The 25022-nt window shown below is 42.2% G+C and overlaps 2 protein-coding genes and 1 pseudogene across 3 annotated transcripts in view; 2 read left to right on the forward strand and 1 right to left on the reverse strand.

Annotated features, from left to right (window-relative positions):
- GLP1R (glucagon like peptide 1 receptor) overlaps positions 1–13518 on the forward strand; it is a 91915-nt gene extending 78397 nt beyond the window's left edge. Inside the window, exons 9-13 of one of the 2 annotated variants that reach the window (XR_008449287.1) lie at positions 3524–3593; positions 4317–4405; positions 5899–5995; positions 7794–7932; positions 8803–8840. Coding sequence is in view for 1 of the 2 variants with exons in the window: in XM_054063443.1 (XP_053919418.1) it covers positions 3524–3593; positions 4317–4405; positions 7794–7932; positions 8803–8844; positions 12899–13066 (508 nt within the window). In the remaining variant the exon portion in view is untranslated. Of the gene's footprint in view, positions 1–3523; positions 3594–4316; positions 4406–5898; positions 5996–7793; positions 7933–8802; positions 8845–12898 lie in introns of those variants that run through there. The other variant, XM_054063443.1, reaches the window with a different exon arrangement.
- Positions 13519–17996: 4478 nt separating this feature from the next.
- Positions 17997–20943, reverse strand: SAYSD1 (SAYSVFN motif domain containing 1). Its single transcript, XM_054063445.1, has 2 exons — positions 20774–20943; positions 17997–18432 (listed from the first exon to the last, which is right to left on the reverse strand). The coding sequence occupies exons 1-2, from the start codon at positions 20918–20920 to the stop codon at positions 18142–18144; spliced, it is 438 nt and encodes a 145-aa protein (XP_053919420.1). The 5' UTR covers positions 20921–20943; the 3' UTR covers positions 17997–18141.
- LOC104062239 (T-complex protein 11-like protein 2) lies at positions 18426–20763 on the forward strand (annotated as a pseudogene).
- Positions 20944–25022: the final 4079 nt, after the last annotated feature.

Raw genomic sequence — 25022 nt, forward strand, 5'->3', positions numbered from 1 at the left:
TCTGCTTGTGTTAGTCATGCTGAAGTCAACTATACCACATGCAAGACTGCTGCAAAACACGAAATGCTTTTTGGCCACTTTTGCCTTAGTGCCTGTTCAGAAAATTTGCCTTTATATATGCTTTAGGTTCAAAATAGTGTCGTAGTTTTGGTTCTTCTTAAAAGCGAAAGAAGCAGCTTCCTTTTCTTAGGGACAGAGAAATATTCGGATAGCTTTCTTTGTGATGAAATAAATTACTTTTATGCTATTTTCTTTTTATTCTAAATGTAGTATTTATTGGATCTTCCTCTCCCTTAGTTTCCGAAGAACCCATTCAGCACTTTTGTGGAAAGTGCTTCCCCAACTCCTTCTCTCTCCCACCCCAACCTTGTTGTAATGTGAAAATTCACTGAAGTCAGAACCCACCCCCATGACTTTTTCTGGTGTTCATGAGTATTAAGAACCAGCTTTTTTTTTAGTGTCTTTCCTAATAGTGGACTAGTTCAGTCAAAGCTGCCTTTTCGGGCTTAAACAACGATAGGATTTTCTGACTGTCCTTTTCAAGGGTGACTCGATAATTTTCTTTAGCGAGATCGTGGCTGTACTGATGCATCGCAAGTTTTGTTGAAATGATCAGAACAGGTATAGAGAACATACGCCCTCTGAACAGGCAACGTTCCATGGGCATATCTTGCTATTGATGTAGGGAATGTATTCAAAGTGCTCATGATGAGCCTCTACATTATGCAGTGCTAAGAACTGATTTATGTTTTCTATTAAGGAAAACTGTCACTCACTGCCTTGAGCAGGCCTTAAAAGGGGCAATTTTGCACTTTATTGAATTTTCTAAATCTTGTGTAAATATTTGTAAAATACAGCAATAAATAACCATGTGCAGCAGCTTCTCTGAAAAGCAAAAGATTTCTGTGCCTTGGGCAGGCATTTGCTGGAACAGCCAGGGATATCTTTCATGCTGTTTGCCACAGTGTTGTCACCATGGATGTGCAGCAGGCTGTAAATTTAATTTGTGACTTTCCTCATAGCCAGGGCAGTAGTTATAACTGGAAGTAAACGTGGTCAGGGCTGGGAATTTGAGGCAGTTCTGCGAACATAACCATTCAAATGAAGGACTGAAGGCTGCAAGACTTGCAGATTGACTCTTTCTTTCCATACATGTCCAAGTGTAAAATCCTTTAGAAAGCAGTTACTGTTTTAAAAAGTGAGCTATTGAAAAAGACCTCCATCTAGATTACAAATAAAATTAAAACAAGCCATGCTCCTTAGTTATTAGACTATGCCTAAAAAGCCGATACTTACACATCTTTGTTTCTCTCTGCAATTAATTATGGGAAGAAGACAACCAGCCTACTATCTTTTTTTAAAAAATGGAGGTTAAATGGTAAAGATACAGTGATTGGTAAGCCAAGGCAGAAACTTCCCAGTAGCATTTGTTTCACTGGACCCATTCTCCATTCCTGTCTCTGAGGCTATTAGTTGTTAGTTGTTAAGCATCTTGCTGAGCAAACAGCAGGGACAGATCCCAAACACAATAGATGTTGGTGTATTTATCAGTGAGAAAGTCCCAGAAAGCACAAATAGACAAGAAATCATGTACAGATCTATCAGTTTTACTTTCTGCACGCTTTATTGGCTGTGACACTTTTATTGGGCTCTAATGGTGGTTTTACTGCAGACATTTGCATACATTTAGAAGTAGCTAAAACTGCTTTGTGCCACAGGAAACAAATTAATACACACAGAAATGTAGAAGAGTTAACGTAAAGACTTATTTTTCAGCCTGCATCACCATTGGGAAATTTTTCAAATTGCCTCTGCTTCCGCTGCAGACAGTCAGAAAATTGGAAATCCACTTCCAGGCCATAGCTATTATCCTGCTGGTCTTGAAGGGTGCAAATTAATTTTAAAGGCTCCATGAAGCCAGCTCCCAGTCACGCGCACCAATTAATAAGTTCTTCTGTTACTAGGATTCCAGTTAAGGTACACTGACTGCGCACAATATGTACATCTTTTTTCTCCAGTATCCAAAATACAATTGAATTATACGTTGTAGAGCTGCTGATTGCAATAATGTACTTGTTGTATGCATTAAACTGAAATTGAAAGGAAAAGTTAAATCCTGAGACCCACATCTGTGAAGGAATATGGAATTGCCACAGCCAAGCTATTTCACTTTTCTTTGTAGTACATGAATGCATGTGTGTACATTGTAGCAAACACCCCTACCACCCACTGCGTAGTTCTCTAGTTTCTCTCAACCTGACTGTCCCATTTCAACCCTGGTGGCCTTTACTCTCCACCAGCATCACTCCAGCTGAGGCTTTATAGGCCTATTAAGAAAATGTAAGGAAAATGGAGCATATATATGTTTTGGCAGATGAGATCTGGAAATTAATAGGAACTTGATTTGGGAAGGAACTTAAATTTTCTGAAGTCCTGTTTTGTAGTTCATGTTTCACAGCCCGTGTAGCTCAGGAACCTGCTGGCTTTGGTGAGGCTAACAAAGTTATTTTGTGGCTACATTAACAATGCTGCCACTGCAGCAACAAGTCAAGTGGCATGTGAACATGTGCATGTACGTGGGCCGTCATACAGTCGGGAATGGCTGTCTTTAGCCAAGGTGGGACCCAAAAGAACCGTATGTACAAATCCCACAGTGTGACGTTCACTTCAAACCAGTGATCCCAAACTGTGGCTTCACGTGATTTTTCTCCAGTATTATTGAAGATCACAGGAATTTAAAAGGCTAAAATGAGGCTTACAGGGAGAATGAAGTATTATATTGCTTGCAGCATATTACTTGCTTGGTGGAGGGATCATTTGGTGAGGAACATTTGGGAACTATTAATCCTGGCTTTGATTTTAGTTGCTTGTAACTTTAGAACACACTTTGGGCCTGAAACCTGTTCATATACATTGAAGGAGCTGGAGTTTGATGGCTTAATTGCTTTTTCCTGTTTGAAATTAATAAGTCTTTTATGAAAATAAGAATGAATAGATGACTGATCGAAATATTGATACATGAAAAGCAATGGTAGGTAATGGGATAAAGGACTAACAAGGAGTTAAATAATAAGATGACCTGATACTGGAGACTGAAAAGGAATAAATAATGCAGAAAGAGTAGGATGGGAACTATGCAGAAAGGTCTGTCTCAAACAGATTTCTCCCCCCTTCTCCTTTCAGCTATAGGACAAATTTGACCTTGGTTTTAATGGAGTAAGAGTAAATCTTCACAATGGATTGATGATGATTAATAGCAAATTGTAGAGGAGAGTTAGCCATTAGAGGTCAGGAGAGGCAGGCAAGTAGTATCCAGTTGGATTATGACAGCTGCAATAGTACAAAGCATTCCGTGTTTCATAAAAGCAACTGCACTTGTTTCCATGTCAGCATGATGTGCTTTCCTGGTATCTAGTCCTCAATATTATTTTCTCTGTGCATTGCTGTGACAAAATGAAAAGCAGGAGATCTTAATATACTGAAACTTTTTCTTCTTGTCTCCTTCGTTTTGCCACCTGCCTAGCTGCTGGACCAGAAACTATAATATGAATTACTGGTTGATCATCAGACTGCCCATTCTTATCGCCATTGGGGTGAGTATGGGGCACATGCAGCAAGCTGGCAGATTTCCATGAGAGCAGGACAAGTTGTAGTACAAAGAACAGATGTGCACATAGCTGTTAGGCATGTCTAGAGGCTAATGAGCTTTGAGAGTGTTGACATTTTCATTCAGAAATGTGATTTTTATGAAACCAAATTGATTTCTGTCACTGGAATTCCTGACTAGCATTTTGTTTGCTTAATTTGGCCACATGCTGTCATGTTGCAGCGGCAGCGCATGATAACAGCATGGCATGCTGCAGCAGCTCAGTTAACTCCCTGGTGTGGGGGAAGCTGTGGCAGGTGGTACAGAGAGGCAGAAGATAATATTCCAGGTACTGGGCTATAGAAGAGCAGCAAACTGTATGACATCTTGGAGAAATGCCGCATTCTGCAGCCACAATACTGTGGCAGTCTTGGGCCTGCAGGCGAAGATACCCACATCTTTACTGTGTCTAACATCAAAAGAGATGCAGGTAAGCTCCCCTGCATTGTTTAGTGAACTTGCCTGTATTTGCAACAGTGACTTGTGCGTTCACAAAGAATGTATTTGGAGCACAATTCCTCAGCGAAGACTTGAGTTCAGTGGCAGATTATGCAAATGTAGAGTAGCAGGATGCAGAAGGACCTACACATGCATACACAAACCAGCGTTTTTTGAACACTTATGTATGTCTTTTTTGATGATGATATAAATCCATCTTTCATTTCTCCAGGTAAATTTCCTGATCTTTATCAGAGTTATATGCATCATCATCTCCAAACTACAGGCTAATCTCATGTGCAAAACTGACATAAAATGCAGGTATGGTATTTAATAGTCTGATGCTTTCTGTGCCTCTCCAAAGGGAAGCAGACAAGGGTGTACATGAGGAAGAGTGGATTGAAAAAGGTGGTTAAAGACCACAGGCCTCAAGCATGAATGCATGTGATATTTCAGGAGAGACGATAGATTTATCACAGAAGAGTTCAATTTTTATTTTGCAGGCTTCACCCTGTCTGTGTGTGTATTATTCCTATTATTTAATCATCTTGCTAAGATTCATGGTCACATCTTTCATTTCTGCATCTTGGAGAATATTTCTGCATTGCAGTCTGAAGAATAATGTAAAAATAAGAAGTTACCAATAGGATGAATTAAACAGCGTGGAGCCTACGTTCTCTGGTAGCAAGACTGCTACTGGTGATTGACTTAGCTAGTAGATTGAAGTTGTGTATTTCACTGCTGCAGCCTTTCTAAGCTAGACACAGCACGTATAATGTTTTGATTTATTCTCAGAGTATAGACCTACCCTGTATGTTACCGACCTACTTTACCTCACATGAAATCGCAGATATCCTAGTCTGTGTTTAAAGCTCAAAGCAGATAAAAGGACTCCTCTTAGTGAGGCTTTGTTTTGAATACATGACCTTTATTTGCTAGGATAAAATTTGCTGGGGTAGAAAGGGAGGATTTTCCAGCTCTGATAGCTTGAAGACATTTAAAAATCTGACATTTAAAAATCTTTAAAAATTTACCCCATCAGGGGAGGAAGCCCTTGCCTTCATGACTTCTGCACGCATCAGGAAAGCTTGATGCAGCTGAGCCATTTCTCAGAGATGTATGCTTATTCATTTCTTTGTGTTTCCTGTTCAAGAATCTCCTGTGTAAACAGAAAGGCTTTATCTGGATTTAACCAGCAATAGAGCCTTTTATACTGATAAAGACTATAGTCTTGGTGGTCCTTCTGGAGGTTGGTGATTATAGCCAGAAGCTTTGGGGAAGTTTTTTACCCACAAGTGTTCAGTTCTTTGATGTGCCTCTGATGATAACCAGTTGAGTAGCCAGATGTTCCTGAATCAGAATTTCCACAGACACTTTTTTTCCCTGCTCAGAACTACTGGAAAGTATTTTGATTGGAGGGAAGACAGAACTGTTATAATGGAATGTGTCCTTTTAAACAAGGACCGGTCTAGGTGTCACTAATTTAGATATGTTTGTGTATGGAAAGGAGAAAGGTGTGTCCTCCACCTTTCTCCTGTTGCTTGCTCAGTTTATGAGAGAGAGCTCACTGTTCAGTATGGCAGCAAATCCCTTTTCTCTGTGGAAGGGCTGGAGTTGTGGAGAAACCCCTACCCTGACTCAGGGAAACTGTTTTCTTTAGGGAGAATTAATTACCCAGGAAGCATTTTAATTGGATTTCACTTGGCTTCCCATTTAAAGCAGAGCTCTCCAAGTATCCTATCTAGAACAATTAGCATTCATTAAATAAACTAGAGGTTTTCTGTACACCTACACAACTCCCTTTTTTTACCCAGGCAGTGTCTCCAGAGCCAATTCAGCATCAGCCTGCTGTTTCTACCTCTCTCCCAGTCAGGTGGTGGTGGAGCAGAGCCTCCATCACAAGACTCGCTGGTAAGCTGCTCATTTAAACAAGACCCCTATCCCCCAGTGCAATGCTCTGCCTGGTTCCCCTAGAGATCTGCATTTGTTATGTGTAAACTGTTTAATTTCAGTAGTTGCTTTGAATCGCCATCCCTTGGTCCTTGTTTTTTAAGGATTTTGGCAGGCTGGTGGATGAGCTGACCGGAGCTTTGCACTTGGTATGTAATAACCCTGTGCAGCGCTACAGGAGGGGCACTAACTGGGTAGAAAGCAACTTTACAGAAGACCCAGAGATGCTTCAGGACTACAGGCTGAACACAATACGCTTGTGACAGTGTAGGCTGACTGCATACTGGGCTGCGCTAGCAAAAGCACAGCCAGAACGTCAAGGGAAGTGACCGATCCCCTGCATTAAGCATTTGTGAGACTGCTTCTGGTGCTCAGGTTGGGACTCAACAGTACAAGCAATACATTGTGTCCTGTCCCTCCAACCTCTTAGGACTTGCTTCGGTTTTGGAAGAAGCTAGTTTGGGGGCTGATTGGATGACACAGGAGGAGGTGCTGGAGAACAGAAGACTGAGCAAGGATTTAATTGCAGTCCTAATGGTGCTTATGCAGAAGATGGAGCTGGAGTCCTTTCAGAGATGCACAGTGAAAGAATGGGCAGAGGTCACAAATTATAGCAAGAAAAGTTCCAATTGCATGTCAGAGGTGAAAAAAAATTAACAGTGAGAATGGTCTGATGCTGGAAGAGAGGCCCAGAGAGGCTGTGGAGGACCTTGGAGGTAATCAAACCTGACAGGGCACAGCCCTGAGTAATCAGCTATTAACTGGAGTTGAACCAGAGTCTTCCAGAGGTCCCTTCCAACCTTAATGATTACATGATTCAGAATAGCAGCCAACAGCCCTAGGGCACACAAGATTTACAGAGTGCTGATGACGCTGCTGATAGAGTGATTTTTGTATCTACTGAATTGTCTCGAGACAGGTTGCTGTGAGATGTTGACAAGTCCTATGGCCCAGGATAGCACTATAAACTCTTATGTGAGGCTTGGGTACCTTTCATTATCCTGTTGAGTGGCTAGCATGTATGTCTATCAAAAGAGTTAAGGACCATTCTCGTCAAGTGTTTTCCTGTGGCTATATCCCTGAGCATTGCTCTCTCACTGGTGAAAAATTTTCCATTTCAGATTGTTTTTAATTTTTCCTTTGCTGAAATTTTGAACCTGCCATTTAAATCATAATGTCATCACTCACTTTAAGATAGTTTAACTGCTTTTCAAAGTGTTCTGCAGCTACAGTTAGTTATAATGTTATGAAGATTTAACACACCACAGAAGTGGGAAGGAATAGCAAATACCCCTCCCTTTGCCAAGATGATTTTAAAACATTCTAGTTATTGACAGAGTATTTTTTCCAGGCTGTCAACAAGGTAGGTTTTGGTCATCTTTCCTGTTTACAGATGGGGAAGAGGACACAGAGAAGACATCTCAGGTGCAAGAAAGCACATGAACCACTCCTGAGTTTGGAAGAAGATTTTCCAGGTGAAATGCAGCCAGTAGCTGAATAAAGAGCTTTGCTGACAGCTGGAAGTGGTGTGCATTTGAGAGGCAGGGGCAGTTAAAAGATGTTGAAACCTCCTAAGGTTATTTTGAGGATTTTTTTCTGCAGTCTCTGGAGGAGGACCTTTTGGCGAAGTGGTGCAGCGACTTAACAAAGTTGACAGTGTTTCAGAAGTATAATGCAGAAACAGTGACTCCTAGTGACCATTGGGATCAACAATGGATCTACTCACTGGCATTATTTTCTTCTTTCTTTGTGATCTTAGGCTGGCCAAGTCTACCTTGACTCTGATCCCGCTGCTGGGAACCCATGAGGTCATCTTTGCCTTTATTACTGATGAGCATGCCAGGGGGATGCTGCGCTTTGTGAAGCTTTTTACTGAACTCTCCTTTGCTTCTTTCCAGGTAGCGCACTCACTGTGCCCACAGGGATATGACATTTTTTTAACTGCTGTTTGGGGACCTGCTTTCTCTCTCATTTATTTTATGTTCTCTACTCTTTATGTTTCTCAATATAGCACTGAATATTACAGGATAACGATAGTGGAAGGGAAAGTATGAGGACTAATTTTTAATAGCCAACTTAGATATTAGTGTCACATACTCTCCCATTTACTACAAGAAACTGATATTCCTATCCATGTATTAATATCTTCTTCCTATGGGATACCTCAAGGCAATAAAGAAATAGTCATTTCCTGTAATTGTATAAAGGCATTGCTGAGAGCAAATTTTGTGCTTTCTGCAGTGTTTGTGATACTCCTTGGAATATCTGTGCTTTGATAAGTAGTTGTGTATAGCTGTAACTGCAGGTTTACTGTGATTTTATTTAGCTGTTGCCTTAGGTAAGGCCATTTCAAGACAGTCTCCTTGTCTAAGGAAATCATTATTCTTCTGTTTTCCCTGCTCACCCCCTCACTCCATGTTTATGAAGCACAGAGCTGTATTTAAGTTCATGAATTGTTCACTTATGAGTATTCTTAACTAGAAACCAGGCAAGGAGAAAGAAGGGGAAAGGAACCATTAGAAAACAGATTAGAACTGAACAAAACAGTTAACTCCTTTTTCCTAGGATCTTGTGCTTTGAGACATAGTCTGGTCAGACTTTTCCTCTGCCATCAGAGCTGTCAGGGACCACAGATTGCTCCATCTTAGTTTTTCTCTCACCATGGGACGTGCCAGTGTGGAGCCTCTAGCCCTCTACAAGTTTGTTTGGCAAAGCAGGGGAACTGCTCTGCTCTGCTCACAGCTCTTCTGTTTTTTTGTTGATTTCAGGGCTTGATGGTTGCAGTTCTCTACTGTTTCATCAATAATGAGGTAAGAGAGACACTAGTTGTTCCAATTTGCCTTATCAGTATCTGCTATAGGAAAAGGAAATTGAAAATGGTTTTGAACTGCTAAATTGTCCTTATTCAGGGCTTTTACTTTTTTTACAGATTCTCCTCTGTACAGCTATGTGGAACTCTTTAGACAAACTATGTTAGAAGGAATTCAGGCAGTATAATTTAGGGCTACTATTTGTAGACATGAAAGCTTGCAAGTTGTCTTGCTTACCATTGTGTAGTTTGCACTGTTGGAGCTTTTCTTTTATTGAGATTATAGCTGCTGCTCTTAATCTGTCTCATGGTGCTTCTTATTTGCTTGTTTTGGTGGATGTGGCAGTAGAGCCTGTTTTTTTCTAAGAACTCAGCTCAGGTAGCTGGTGAGGTTGGAGAGTCCTCTTGGCTAATGCATATACAGTTTGGCTTTGTTTGATTTCCCTGGGGCCCAGCTACTTGAAGACATCATCATCTCTCTCTCATTCAAACTGAACCTCGTGGAGTCGTGAACTCTCCCACAGGCGCAGAAGAATGGTAGCCAGGGCTTTGAGTTAATTTGATTGCAAGTGCCATCTTCTATGACTTCTGCTGAATCCCAGCCCTGTTGGTGGAAATTGTCCTGTTTCTGTATTGCAGGAATCTCTCTTGCTACCTCCTAAGTGATTGCTACTATTCATTTATTCGGCAGTCAGGTTTGCAAGGGAAGCAAACACTACTAATTTGGGAGCGCATTAAGTTTAATAGACATCAATGTGTTTTACTCTCATGCTAAATCTACTTTTAAATGTGACATTGTAGTTCAAGATCACCTGTTGAGATACAGACCTCATCAAGGAATTGGAATCAATGGGAAAATGCTCTACTTGTGCCATTATGGCCAGGCTAGAGTCAATAGAAAAGCAGCAGGCATCGTGAATTAAGCCCTGCAGGAGACCGTTCACTTTTGTAGCTTGTGGGTAATATTTTGTTTAAGTGAATGTGTTAATTGTACTGCTTACGAAAGTGCGAGGTGGGTAGCAGCAGGCTTTGCTGAAGTATGAATTGGAGAATATTTGTTTCAAATCCCTTATACAGCTTTACAGGTTTGAAATGCAGCACCGTCTGCTGGTGCATCATATATTTCTTCTGATTCACATTGGCCTTTGCTAATGCAAACCCTGTTCAGCTGCCACCAGCCCCCTCATGAGTAATGCCCAATAATTTCCTCTGTGAGATACAAGGGCAAAGTTACATCATACCCCAAACTTTATTACAAAGCCTGAAACACGTAGGCTTGTTTCATTTGAGAGTACTTACTGTGAAGTAGGCTGCCTTTCCAAGAGGCCCTCCAAATCTCTTGTTGTTGTAGTTCTCCTGCCTTTGTAATGTAATTCCTAAAACCTAACCACAATGTGCTCAGCTTCACAGAACGCTGACAGACAATCTAGAATTAATTGTTTTGCATGTTCCAACTCTTTTTAAAGGAAGAGAGAAGGATTTTGTCAAGCCAAATCATCAGGATCCATAAAATAAATCCATGTAAAGAGCTTGATTAGGACAAGTATTTTCTATTTCTTTCCTAAATAATAAGTGAAACTTTTCTTCTGTGACTATATGTGCCTGAAGCCTATCCTTGTTTGCCATGTGTTCTATACCTTTATTTTTGTCTGTGACACTTGCTGACTCCTTTTTTTTTTTTCCTTAACCATACAACATGAAATTTTTCACAAGTCCTTGTGCCAGATCAAGAATAGAAAAGAAGCTTGAAGTGATGTTAATGTCCTATTGTACTTATGGGAAAACATTAAAATAAGTTCATATTTCATATTTCACCTGGAAGATTCTGGATTTCCTCTGATATTGCTCTGAAGCAAATAGCAGGGTCTCGTCAGATTGCCTGTTATGACCAATGTTCTCTGAAAAAATAAGCCGGATTTAATATGTTCAGTTTTTCTGCAGTTAATGTTGCTTCCTTTAAGAAATACTCTAAAAGTGCTACCACTTTCTACTAGAATTAGTTTACTCTTGCTCCTCCTTTTTGCATCCTTCCTTTCTTCTACCTTCAGAAAATGTGTAGATCTACTTCTGTGCTCAGGAACTGCCTCCTTGCAGAAATAAATATTAACCTATTCCCTTGGTTATAAATTTACAGCTGTCTAGGCAAAAACTCTATTTAACACCGACAGCAGAGCTGCTCTTTACCATTTTCCTAACCTCTGGAGAGAAAACTAATATTCTGTCATTCAGATCCATTCCTAAGACATCATCCCTGGTATAGCCTTTTGTTCAGGTCTTCCCATTCACTTCATCTCAATTTTTCAGGCTGTTTGCATCATAGCTCTAGGATTCCACCTGTTAATGTCCAGCCAGTTTGAAGAATCATTTCCTTTCTTTGATTCTAAGATACCCATTTTTATTGCTCATTGACTTATTCTGTCAGTAATTATGTTTATGTTTTCTTTTGAGATCTGCCTGTAAATGTCTACAACTGCTTCTTTCCCAGTACTGCTAATAAACCAGCTGTTTTCCATGCCCACAAAAAGCACCAGGTACTGGGATAGTAATACAGTCAATTCTTGTCCTGCAGACAGTATTGCCCCCATGTCTCACTGGTTCCTTTTCTGTCTTTATCAGGCTATTCTCCTTCATTCTTCTATGTCGAGTTATCCCAGACATGCTTTTTCTGGTTTCTTTGTGCAACTTTTGACGCAATGACCCGCAGCTATCACAGTAAAATACAAGCTTCTATCTCTGTATCTTTTCTTCTGTCCCATTTGGTTGTGGTACCAGAGGCACAGATTGCACTGTCGGAAATGTCAAGATGCAGCTGGTCCCCAGCAGGACAGTATTCAGTACAAAGGCTGTAGCCCAGAACTGACAAGCACTGCTAGAGGTAACCACCAAGGGAAGAGAATTGGTTATACCTAAGGCTTTGCCCCATTTTTTTAGGGCTGCTTCCCAGATTCAGTATTTCACAATGAACAAGCAGAGAAGACAGACATACAGCAGCTGGTTCCCTAGGAAATTTCCCGCACAGTACGAAAGTTTCAGCAGCCTGGGTATGATGACAAGCCTGTGCTGGTACTGCCATCGACTTATTTAGTCTGTTAGAGGTCAGCACAGCACCCTAAAAGGAACTCTCCAGAGAAGGCTCACTTGAGTGACCCACCTAAAGTGAACTTATTTCCAGGCTGAAGTACACATCATAATGAATTGATTACTGTAGTTGTACTCCCATCTTTTTCTAAATAGAGTAAAAAATGTTTGATTTTGTCCTCTGCCTTATGTGTTAAAAGCTAATGAAGGTTCTTACTTCAGTCAAGTGGCAAGAACTTTGCCCATAGAACAGAAAGATCTAAATTCTGTTCTTGTTTGTGCAGCATTTACAATACCTTGGATAAACTTCCAGATGAGTACACAGGTTTAACCCAGAACCTGTGACTGGATAAACATATTTTGTACCTTCTAAAAAAAGCTAGTATCTGAAATAAGATATTGTAATTGCTATTTATAAGGGGAGCGGGAGGAGTACAGTCTTTACTGGGCTTATTTATTGGCTTTTCAATTCTGGATAAATCTTCAGTTCTGTATGGAATTAAATAAGTGAATATTCAAAGAACAAAAATAATCCAAAACATAGTACTGTTTAAATAAATCCAGGAGTTAAAACAAAACTCTTAAGAACACCTGTGGAAGCCAGTCTTCTCAATCATTTTATGGCTGATAAGCAAAATCAACTTAATTGTTAGTACTGGTAAGGCATACAGTAAACTCAGTGTTGCAGCTGAATACAATTTAGAGTGAAATAATGAAGATGAGATTTCCTGATGCATAAAAGAGCTTTATTTCTACAAATAAAAGTAAATGCTGTCATTATTTTAAGAATAGAATACCTTACAATGGAATAATGAGATAACTGCATAATTTGAAGCAATAATATTTCAGGTTTAAGGCATTGCCAGCTTTTCTCAACAGTGTGATATCCTTATTTGTTTCCTTGCTCTCTTTTAATGGGGTCATTTAAAGATGTCATGAGTTCTACTTTCATTCGTTTCCTACTTTCCTTCTGTTAGGTTCAGATGGAATTTCGGAAAAGCTGGGAGCGCTGGAGATTGGAACACTTGTATGTCCAGAAAGACAGCAGTATGAAACCTCTGAAGTGTGCGGCCAACAGCATCAGTAGTGGAGGCACAGTAGGCAGTAGTGTCTACGCTGCCACTTGTCAGGCTACATTCAGCTAAGATTTCTGCAGATGATTCAGACTGAGAACAATGAACTGTACAATATACCTAAAAACCCTTAAATAACAAGGCAAGTGGCTTAAGTATGCCATCTCCAGCAAGAAACTTAAGCACATGCTGCTCATTGTCTGCAGGCTGTTGGACAAAGTTTTCTAAGGAAAGCAATCTGCTAATGCAATCAACACATCAGAGGAAAAACTGATCATATCTAAAGTAAGTTAAAGGAGTTTCTTCGTATTTGTACACAAGGCCTCCAGGTGTCTGAAACTTAAGCGTAGCATTGATCCAGTATGAAACCAGAGGGTCAATGGCTTATTACTGTTGAGTGGGTGAGCTGAGCAGTTGACTGATTAAATTACAAGGATACAGAATACAATTATTGCCAAAAAGTACATTCAGACTTTTATGGGGATAGGGTAAGGTGGGACACAACTTGCATTCTAGGGAAGAATTGCTTTTGTAGTAAGAGTTTCACAAAATTAAGAGTTGAAAATAAGTTTACCTGTTTTCTGGGTAGGTGAAGAACAGCATCCTGAAGGTCAATTGATACAGCAATTAGTGTGGTATACATTCTTGAATGCTTTTCTTAAGCATGAAAAAAAAAAACAAACCAAACCTAGTATTTGGTAGAGGCCTGTTCTGCTCTTAATAGATGTGTGTCATCTCTGTCAATGTGGATGGAAATATCCCCTGAATGCACAATTTTTATGTGATACTCTGCCTCTCCAGCTGGCACGCGGGTGTCAACAGGGACAGGATAATGACTTGTGCTTCAAGAGGACATTTTCTTTATAAGCTATACTCTGTTTCTTGTGGGTACAAACACACAGAAGTCAGAATATGGCCACAGCAAGTCTTACCAGACGTCACCTCCTTGGAAAAGATTTGGTAGCTCACAGTGTGGGCTCACTTTTGTTTCTCCTCCAGCCTTGTTCATTTGGAAAGGTGGTTTGTGAGAGCAGGGCCACTGCAGGCTGTGGGTTCAGCATGCAGACTCTGGGGGCTGTCACCTTCCTCCCCAGCCTGCCTGCCATCAGCAGGATCCAAAAAATACACCACTACCCCACCCCAAACACTCGCCTAAACTCAACAGGCTTTGGTCTAAAACTGCAAGAGCTTTTGCAGTGAATGCATTTATGCTGCTAATGATGTTACCCTCTCAGATGTTGCCGGGGGAGAAAAAAAGTGGTACCTTTAGAAACAGGACATGATCCATTGTACCACTTAAAAATAAGCTTTACGTATCTTTACTCAGCTTAGGTATTCAGGCTTCCTTTACAACAAAAAGGCAATGTGCCCAAGACAAGCTGTGAGAATATCCCTATCCGTAGCCTTCTTGTAATAAGCTATTCCATGGCATAGCTGTTAAGACTACTCAGCAGAGATAAAAAGCACGATTTTCAAGCATCTCTTTCTAGTTGCATTCACATCCCCCATTACCAAGAAAGTAGACCGGATATTCTGGGACGTAATTCACCATCTTTCCTGCCTGAAGCTAGATTGCTTTGCATGGGATTATTTAATCATTGTATTAGAATCCAAATTGCCCATGAGGTGGATTAGTTCTGCAATCATCAGGTTAGAATTGAATTAAGAGAGGATGGGTTAACTGCTTCTGCTATAATGCTTGTAATTGAGCTCCAGGCAGGGAAGTCAGACATGTTTGTAGAAATCCACCACAGTTTTCAGGCTGGTTTATGTACGTTTAGCATGCTGGCTTCTACGTGGGCCATTTCCAGGCCATGCCTTCCTAACATCCTTAGCAGAGCTGACTTTGGAACGAAGAACCTTGGGTTCTTCTGTAAATTTAATAACAAGCTTCTATGTTGTGTGACAATCAATACAATACCTAACTACTACATATGTATGTTAACTGCTGTCCTGCAATTTAATTAATTAGCTTCCTCTACTAGAGAGTATGCTTGATGTTTCTATTCAACATCTTCCCTTAAGTGCTTTGAATAGGAAAAGACTAATAAGTCACTGGTAGGCGAGAAGGCAGCGTGATGACAGAAGACATTTACATTTGTATGATAATGCACAGTGGAGGGAATAATTGCTGTCATGAATATTCAAGAGTGGGTGTTAGATGTCCAGGGCCCTGCTTAGTTGTGTGCAAACCTGGAAAAATAAAAGTTGCTGCTATTTGCGCAACTGTTAGCAAGATGATAATTTTGCTATGACAATAGGAAGCTACAGAATTGTTTTAACTATTATCCTGAAAGAAAGTATATGTCACAAATGAAAGAAGACAGATATAGGAACAGAGTATTTGCATGTGTGGTAACAAACTTGTACTTAATTGCTGTCACAAGATTCTTTTAACAGTTTGACATGCTTTTGAGTTACTTGGCTCTTCTTGGCCCTCTTAGTCACTTAAGAACTGAGGGCTTTCGGCCCACAACAATAGCTCCAGCACCAGATGTCAAACTTACCTTTGTAACTTCTGCCTTGCTAGAATCCAAGAGAACAATATGAAGACAAATGAGGTCTTAGCCAAGCAGAGGGCTGCAGGGAATTTCTTTTTTTTTTTTCTCTCTGATTAAGCTCTCGCTTCTTCAAACCTTTTCAAATCCCCTCTAAGCAGTGAGGGAACAACTTTGGTCAAAGTAATTGCCGTCAAAGCAGAATTAGAGTAATTGTGTGTTTTGAGAAATGCTTTCAGCAAGGCCTAAACACCATTTTTCCATCATACTATGCCTACTCCAGTAAAACCTTTTACGAGTCTTTGTTGTTAATCATACCATCTCTCTTTCAGAATTTATAACGTGCACTTATTTGAGTAGGATGAAATAAGCAACGCAACACAAAGCACTGGAACAGATGAACTGTGTGAATTTTTATTTCTTGTGCCTTTCAGCTTCATGCTCACTTATTGTGGTAACTTGTTTCATGAAGCATTAAATAGAGTCTATAAATTCACCTGGACATAATGTAACTAGAATTTATAGCAAATTAAAACTTAATTTCCAGCACTGCTGCTATAAAGTTTTATAATTTCATGAATGTTACCTCATATTTAATATTTATTTGCATGTATTTCCTTGTTTTTGAAAAAACATGCACAGAATCATCTGTGCAGAATGCCCGACTGTCAACTCTCCATAAACATTACACTTATGTTTATTTTTATCCTTGTGAATAAATTTCAGTTCACAAAATTCTGTCACTTACTGGTGTATTTACTTTAAGTATCACCTGACTACTTGTTACTCTGTAATTAGAAGGTGGCTTTCTAAGAATGGGAAGAATTGCAGTTCATGGTTCTCCCAAAGAAACAAAACTTTATATTTGGAAATCTTATGACCGCTAAAAAAAATGCCTTTGAACCTGCAGAGCCTGTGCTAATCAAAGCCAAAATGCAGCATGTTATTTTTAGGCAGTCCGAAGGAATGAGTAAGAACAGTAAGAACTCGAGGTTTTTTTACCAGAAGATGGTGAAATATGCATAAATCCAAAAAATCTGTGGTTTGCTTTAAAAAGCAGCATTTGAAAGTTTCATACAAGAGACCTATACTAGAAGCTATGAGTGCTGTGGAGAGCTACTAAGAGATGGTGAGCAGTGTTAAACATATGACTTGTGCTTTAAAGGACACTTCCTTGTGTTTCCCCAACCCATTAGAGAACATGGGGTAAGTCAAGCCTGAACATGGTGTGCAACTTAATTAGAAAAGGCATAATGAAACAGGATTTGAAAGACCAATTTGTGACTCTTCTTCTCAACTCAGTCTTCATAAGCGTAAGCTCTAGCAGCTGCTCTTTGCTGTGACTTAATGTTATGATTCCTTTTAATGCAGGGATCTATATATTAAAAAATATTAGTGGTCATACAAGAAGTACACCTCTGTGATGATGGTGAGAAGCATCATCAGGTGTGCAGTGGCAAAAGGACTGAATCCAATGAAAGGGCAGATCTCTTTCTTTCTGGGGCCTCTTGCAGTTCCACATCTGCTGTACGTTCAGCCTAATTTTTTAAAAAAATTATGAATAAAGAAAAACATGTATTATTTGCCAGGAGTAATTAATCATTTTGCATACACGACAACTGATGAAAGCAGAAATATGAAGCAAATGGGGAACTTGAATATCAGATGTTTGGGTTAAATGAAATGCAAGTGGAACAGAAGCAGCAGCCTATTTTAGCTATAGGTGTAGTGCTTCACATCCTTTGTTCAGAAACAGGCTTCTAGCTAGAACCGAGAAGAAAAGCAGCACACCATTTCACTAAAGGTGCCGTCAAACAACAGCCTTCCTCCTGCTACCAGTGGCAGGGCGCATCAGGAGTGGAAATTCAATAGTTGGCAGCCACGGCTGTCCACTTGCAGCCCTGAGAGCCAACTGCATCCTGGGCTACATCAATATAAGTGTAACCAGCAGATTGAAGGTGGTGATTCTGCCACTCTGCTCTTGTAAAATCTCACTGGGAGTACTGTGTCCAGCTCTGGAATCCTCAGGAGGCCATGAAGATGCTCAGAGGGCTAGAGCATGTCCCATATGAGGACAGGCTAAGAGTTGGGATTGTTCAGCCTGGAGAAAAGAAGACTCTGGGGAGACCTTATAGCAGCTTTCCAGTACTTAAAAGGGCTACAGGAAAGCTGGGCAGATGCTCTTTATCAGGGAGTGCAGTGACAGGATGAGGGGTAATTGTTTTAAACTGAATGAGGGAAGATTTACATTAGATATTAGGAAGAATACTGTTGTTACTGTGAGGGTGGTGAGGCAGTAGAACAGGTTGCTAAAAGAAGTTGTGGATGCTCCAGGTTTTCAAGGCCAGGCTGGATGAGGCTTTGAGCAACTTCATCTAGTGGCAGGTGTCCCTGCAGCAGGGCTGGAACTGGATGATGACTTTAAGGTCCCTCCCATTTGAAACCACTCTTATGATTCTATTAAAAGGCCGTGCCTCTCAGGGTTGCCGCAGCTGCCAGGGATAGAGACCACACAACGTGCTTTGCTACGGCTTTATTTGGGGCAAACCACGCCAGGAGCAAGGCTCAAGCAGCTTTTTGCATAGAAACACCCCCTTCTCCTTCTCCTCCTCCTTGAGTCCTTCCATGGGTCCCTGGTGCGGTGGGTCGCTACCTCCCAGCACTAGGTCGGTAGTACATCTCCCGCTCCAGCTGCTCGGCTGTCAGTGTCCCAGCAATGGCAGCGCAGCCAGGGTTGAAGACAGAGTAGGCGCTGAGCTCACCCTGCCGTCGCTCTGCCGGGCTGCGAGTGCCGGCGTACATCCAGTAGAGCAGCGAGAGGACGAAATAAGGCAGACCCAGCTCCAGCTCGGCAAACAGTGCCAGCAGCACAGCCCACAGCAGCACCTTCAGCAGCAGTGGCCGTGCCCACAGTGGAGCTGCCGTTGTGTCCGGATGTGCCTGTGGAGACGGCAGCGAGAACACGTAGCATCAGGCTTTTTGCCTCCAGGACAAAGCCCACGAAGGATGAGTAGCTCAGGCTCTACATGGGGCAGGAGCAGCAAGAACACGTAGCTCAGGCTCCACCCTGCCACACGGTCCAGAGAGGGGGCAGCTGGACACATGGTTTGGGCTCCGTGCGTGACTGGGACAGTGAGACCACATGGTTCAGGCTCTGCCACGCACGCCTGCAGAGGGGGCAGCGGGACACGTGGTTCAGGCTCTGCAGGAGGCAGAGGCAGCGAGAACACGTGGACACGTGCCCGCAGAGGAGGCAGCAGGACATGTGGTGCCAGGCTCTGTCCCACCACGTGCCTGCGGAGGGTGAAATGGTGGTTTGTAAATGGTGAGATGGAATGTCAACTGTGATGTGTTATTTTTGTCACCCGGAGACTGACCACTCAAGATATGGCCACACCTTAACGACTCTGGGTGGGATTGACTTCATCCCCCCTGCACATGCAATGAGGTTCCAGGAATGAAGTATACTTGTAATTTCGAGGAAAATATGAATATGAAAACATTTCTGTGTATAAACGTTCTATGAAACACTACTTGGCAGAAGCACTCTGAGGACAAATCCTGAGTCTTCTCGAGCGCTGAACAAAGTGTACCTTCCTTAATGGTTAAATTAAACTATTAAGTGTAATTTTCTTTGTTTCACTTTTGAGAAACAAACAAAAAAAAAAGTGTTAGTTTTATGGGAAGTGTATTTGTCTTTCTAGGGTTTTGTTACTGTAGCAGCTAAAGTGAATCAGAATGCCTCTCAATGATGACCAGAACAGCGATTCAGATTCTTCACACCTCTCTGAAAGCACAGCTTCTTCTAGTGACTCTGAATATTCAAGAACTTTAACAGTGGTTCTTCAAGCGAACCCTGTTCCCCAGCATCAAGCCCTCCCAAAGCTATTACATTTCATGAACTGATGACAGCTGCAAAAGATCCGTCAGACTTGACTCTAACTCATGAAATTGCAGTAAATGCAAATTTTTGCATACAAAAGGAAAACCTCCCACAGAACAGATTCTTCTTTCCTTCCTGACACCTGGAGCAAACAGGATGCAAAATCAAATATGTGAAGTTTTAGATACAAATCTTATAAGACAGCAGGCAGAACACAATGCTGTTGATATTAATGAGCTAGCTAATTACATCATCAACACTATGAGAAAGTTATATGCTCCAATAAGGGATGACAACATAAAACAGTTAAAAGCAACTGACACTATCGTAGAATTACTGAGACAAATATTCTGTGTTTTGGACCTGATGAAAATGGATATGGCTAATTACACAATTCAAAGCCTTAGACCATAACTCCAGCATAATTTGGTGGACTACAAAATTCCAGGAAATTCTTGAAGAAACACCAAGTACTCCCTGAATCTCAAAACAGAATGGATAAAGGAATCTATAGAAGATGAATTGTTACCTATCCCTGATGAATCTTCATCATCCCCTGGTGCTGACAGTAGTTCTAAACCAACTATTAGTCCTGTACTGGTGCTAAACAACAGCTACTTGAAACTGTTACAGTAGGATTATCGCAAAACAATTCCAGAGACTCTAATAACAGATGAAGTTCATCTCCAGGAATTGAAAGAAAAGCTCAATCAATCAAAAATTATAGCCTGTGTTTGTCTCAAACAATATGGTGGGTCCAGCAATTGTAGATGGGCCTCACTTTGCTGATGAACTGAAAAGGATCTGTGTTCCTCTTCTCGAAGATATGAACAAGAAAAATTGATTTGAAGAAGGCTCTGAATGCTGCAGGTGTGCAGATTTGCAACAAAGTGAACAGGTCTCAAAACTGAAAAAGGTCTTCCCACTCATAATGCAGAAGAATTTAACGGATCAAACTGCTCATATTATTGAGGAGAATAACCCCATCAGTTCCTTGATAGACAAGGAAGGTGTGGAGGCGGCAGCGAGACACGTGGTTTAGGCTCTGCGCGCGGAGGGGAGAGCGCCACACCCGGCTCAGGCCCCGCCCCTCCGGGATGCGCCCGCGGAGCAGAGCGAGAACAGGTGGTGCCAGGCTCCGCCCCTCCGGCGCGCGCCCACGGGGGAGGCGGCAGCGAGACACGCGGCTGAGGCTCCGCGGCGCGCGCCCGCAGAGGGGACAGCGGGACACGTCGGAACGCGCCGGCGGAGGGAGCAGCGGGGCACGTGGTTCAGGCTCCGCGCGGGATGAAGCAGCGAGACAAGCGGCACAGGCTCTGCCCCTCGCGGACGCGCCCACAGCGGAGGTGGCAGCGGGACACGTGTCTCAGGCTCCGCCCCGCCCTCCGCGGCGCTCACCTCGGGGGCGCCCCCGGCCCGCGGTCCCCCGGCGGCTTCAGCAGTCGCGGCCCGGCGCGGCGGCTCGGCGGGGCGCGGCGGCTCGGCGGCTCCGCAGCCCCGGGCGGCGCGAAACCGCGCCAGGCGGCGCTCCACGGCAGCCGCCATGGCCGCCCCGCGCCTGCGCAGCCGTCGCGCTCGGGGGCGGTGTCGAGGAGCGCCCGGGGCGGGCGGGACAGGGACTGCTCGGGGGGAGGAGCCGCCGGAGAGGGAGCGGCGCTGTCAGTGGGAGGTGTTCATTCGCCTTTGCTCTTCGCGGTTGGCAGTAGACGCAGCTGCTGCTCTGTGTTGGAACCATAGAATGGTTCCTGTTGGAAGGGACCTTAACGTTATCATCCAGTTCCAACCGCGTGCCGTGGGCAGGGACACCTCCCACTGGATAAGGGGGCTCAAAGTCTCATCCAGCCTGAACAGCTCCAGGGATGGGGCCTCCATGTCTTTCTGCAACCTGTTCTAGTGCCTCACCACCCTCCGTACAGAATTTCTTCTTAATATCTAATCTAAACCTACCCCCTTTCAGCTTAAAGCCGTTACCTCAATGTCTGCCCTCTTCTGTCTTGCTTTTTCATATTTAAACCTTAATGACTAATTAAGGCCCTGCTGAGGGGTCTAGGCAAATTAGAGAGCAGGGTAGCCACCAACTATGTGAAGTTTAATGAGGGCAAGTGCCAGATTTTGGACTTGGCAACCCTGGATGTACGTGGAGGCTGGGGACCGAAAGGCTGGAGCAGCCCAGCAGAAAGGAATCGGGGGGTTCGGTTGACGGCGAGTTGAACGAGAGCCAGCAGTGTGCTGTGGCAGCCGCGAGGGCCAACCATGTCCTGGGGTGTATCAAGCACAGCATCGCTAGCTGGTCAGGGGAGGTGATTGTCCTGCTCTGCTTTGATGCGGCCCCACCTCGAGTATTGTGTGCACCACAGTATAAAAAGGATGTAAAGCTATTGGAGAGTGTCCAGAGGAGGGCCACAAGTTTGAGGGGTTTAGATGGGAAGCTGTATGAGGAGAGGCTAAAGTCATTTGGTATGTTCAGCCTGAGGAAGAAGAGACAGAAGAGCTCGTTGTTGTCTACAGCTTCCTGATAAGGGAAGGAGACGGAGCAAGTCCTGATCTCTCTGGCGACCAATGATGGGACCGGAGGGAATGGCAGGAAGATGTGCCTGCAGACGTTTAGCTTGGACATTAGGAATAGGTTCTTCACCCAGAGGGTGTTAGAGTACTGGAACAGGCTCCCCAGGGAAATAATCATGGCACCGAGACTGACAATATTCAAGAAGCATTTGGACAACACCCTCAGACATGGACTGTGTGAATGCTGGGGTTGTCCTATGCAGGGGCAGGAATTGGGCTTGATGATCCTGGTGGGACCCTTCCAACTCGGGACATTCTATGATTCTAATGTTGACATAGAAAAGAAGAGGTAAGGGAGAGACTAAAACATGGGTGGACCGGAGCCTGGAGAAGGTAAATGAGATGTTAGCAGCTCTGGTGACAAGCAGCATCATTTGCCTGAGGCATTCAGGCAGCCATTGTGCTCGGTGGGGCGAAAGAATCCGGTGCTTTCCCTGTGTGTGACTCCAACACAGCCTTCCTTGGTTTTGCCTGCGTCCCTCGACACAGATATCTGCTTAATCTGGGATGGTCAGTTCCACCCTCTCTTTAAACAAAAATTAAAATCGTGAAAACCAGCTCTGTCACATCATCTTTCAGCTATCATTACAGCTGAGAAAATAGGAATTTATTTACAGGAGCCGGCTCTTTGCCTCAGGATTAAACTATTTATCATTCTCTAGCAGTAATAGTTAGCAATGAGACATCATTTCATCCTGCTGTTTCCAGTTACTTATAGCTTTCTCAGAAGTGACCTTTAGGGCTGAATATCTCATGCATGTGTCAGCTCAGAAGTGAATATGAGAAGTCTAATAAAAATCAATTTGGGTGTTCTTAAGTTATCTTAATGTGGAAAAAATTGTGGTTTTTTCCAGCTAAATAATTTTTCAAATGCCTGTTTTATGCTCAGTTACAAAATAACTTTCTTTTAACCTTCCGACTTTGCAAGAAGTGCCCCAATGAATGACATTTTTCTTTTTATTTGTGGAAATTTGATTTTGAAAGAGCAATCGAAAATGTTTTAAGATAGCCTGGACAGGACATTATTTTATTTTGATTTTTTTCCCTTTCCTCTTGCACTACTGCTCATGAAAACAGCTCCTCCAAGAAGTGCTAATTCCACGTTATACTCTGTATGCATCTTTAGTTAAACTAATGGTTATACTTGAGCTTAATATGACCTTTGCAAGATGCACCCAGTGATTCACATGCTATGAGATTTTATTAAAAATTTACTGATTTTAGTATGTGTTTAGTGTTGTACATCCAAGGGCGTATTTTATGGCTGTGTTGGACTACCTACACTGCCATGTGCTGTCAGGAAACACATAAAAGCGTGACATGAATCATGCCTTTGAGGCCTAAGCGCACTACAGAAACCTCATCTCTCAGTGAGTTTTACACTGCAGTCAAATGCCTAAACAAATTTATACCCGTAAAGTCTTAAATGACTTTGTTTTTAAACAAATAGCTTCATTGCACAGATGCTTAGTTTTGTTTGTTTAACAAACCATCTGGACAATTTGTTCCCTACTCCAATGCTTACAAAGGTCCTGGGCAGTTCACCAAGCCCAATGTTTGGATCCTCAGCCCATGGTTGGGAGGGCAGGGGAGGCATAAGGAGGCTGAAGAACACTTCTCTAGGACTCTTGAGTTACTTCATAGTTATCTCACTATGTATGAGAAAAAACATTAATATGGTATTTTTGTAGGTGTGAGACTGAGAGCCAAGTCTTTCTCCCCTTTGCTACAGCTGAGTAAGTGATTAATTAAAAATGTTGGGTGCTATCGAGAGATCTCTGGTGCTTCATTCCTCATAACTGAAATTCTGGAACTGCCGGTCAGTTTTTAGGAGGTAACATTAGGAGCACTTTAAAAATTTATGATATTTTATCTTGGTTTCACATTAAATCATGATTGTCACATGTGTAATACAAAGAAGCCCACATGCATATTTCTATCTACCAAGAAGAAAATCTGTTGTTCTTTATGTATTTCCACTTCAGCAATTTTGAAACCTTCTTTATCCTACCTATGATCTTTTGGTTATACTTTAGTATTTGTGATGCGGAAGAATCTTTGTGTTCTACTGTCAGCCAGTTTTCACCAGCTTAAGGGATGTCTTTTTCAGTACTTGGGAACTTCCAAGCCATTAGGAACATTGGCTATGACACTCCATCAGCAAGAGAACTGAAGGAGATGAATTGGCTGCTGAAAGAATTGCCATTTCCAAAATCCAGTCAATTCTTTATTTTTGGAGGGTGACTGCAGATTTTTTTTTAATTAATTTTCAAGTGTCTGTGCTTCCATACTCCTTAAAGAAGAGAACTGAATTGGGTAATTATTTTTATGTGACAGAAGGCATTAGAACTATTTATGTCAAAATACCAATCCAAATGAGTTAAGCTAATTGTTGATAACGGCATTCAGATCCTGTTGCACCCTTTGCTTTTATCACATCAGTGGCCCATCATCAGCATGTCTTGGCATCAGCAACCTCTTTATTCGATAGTACAAGCTGAGGGCCTCGCTCAAGAGTTTGAAGTGTTGTTGCTTACTTCCTACAGCTCCAGATATCTGTTAGTGCATGCCGGCTTTTTCAGATACATCAACAGTAATCAAGTCACATTAATTCTCCTGATGGATTAATCGAATTCATTGACAGGAGCTTTCTCCTTCATGAAAGAAGCATACACACACACGCACACTGACTTGTTAAGTGCCATAAATGCAGACAGAAGGGCAAACCATTATTAACGTAACAACCCAGCTTAATTAGTGCAATGGAGCTGAGGGAGCATTAGCTTTAGTTGTTGAGGTCCTGGAGAACATGTATAAAATAGATTGAAGTGCACAGACTCATACTTGTCTAATTCAATACAGAGCTTTCTGCATATTCATTTACTAATCAGTTCTAAACTGCAGAGAACTGCTTCCTTTGTAAAAAAATCATCACTGACTTTCCTTCCTAAAATAGCAGCATCAGGGTACTTTGCCTTTAAACACAAAGTAATTTTTTGTGTCTTTTTATTGAACTAGTTGAGGTTCTGAATTGCAAGTTTTCACATCTGCGTGGTTTCAAAAATGTGTGCATTTGTATATT

The sequence above is a fragment of the Cuculus canorus genome, chromosome 3 (assembly GCF_017976375.1).
Source record: "Cuculus canorus isolate bCucCan1 chromosome 3, bCucCan1.pri, whole genome shotgun sequence".
In the NCBI taxonomy this organism is placed as follows: domain Eukaryota; kingdom Metazoa; phylum Chordata; class Aves; order Cuculiformes; family Cuculidae; genus Cuculus; species Cuculus canorus.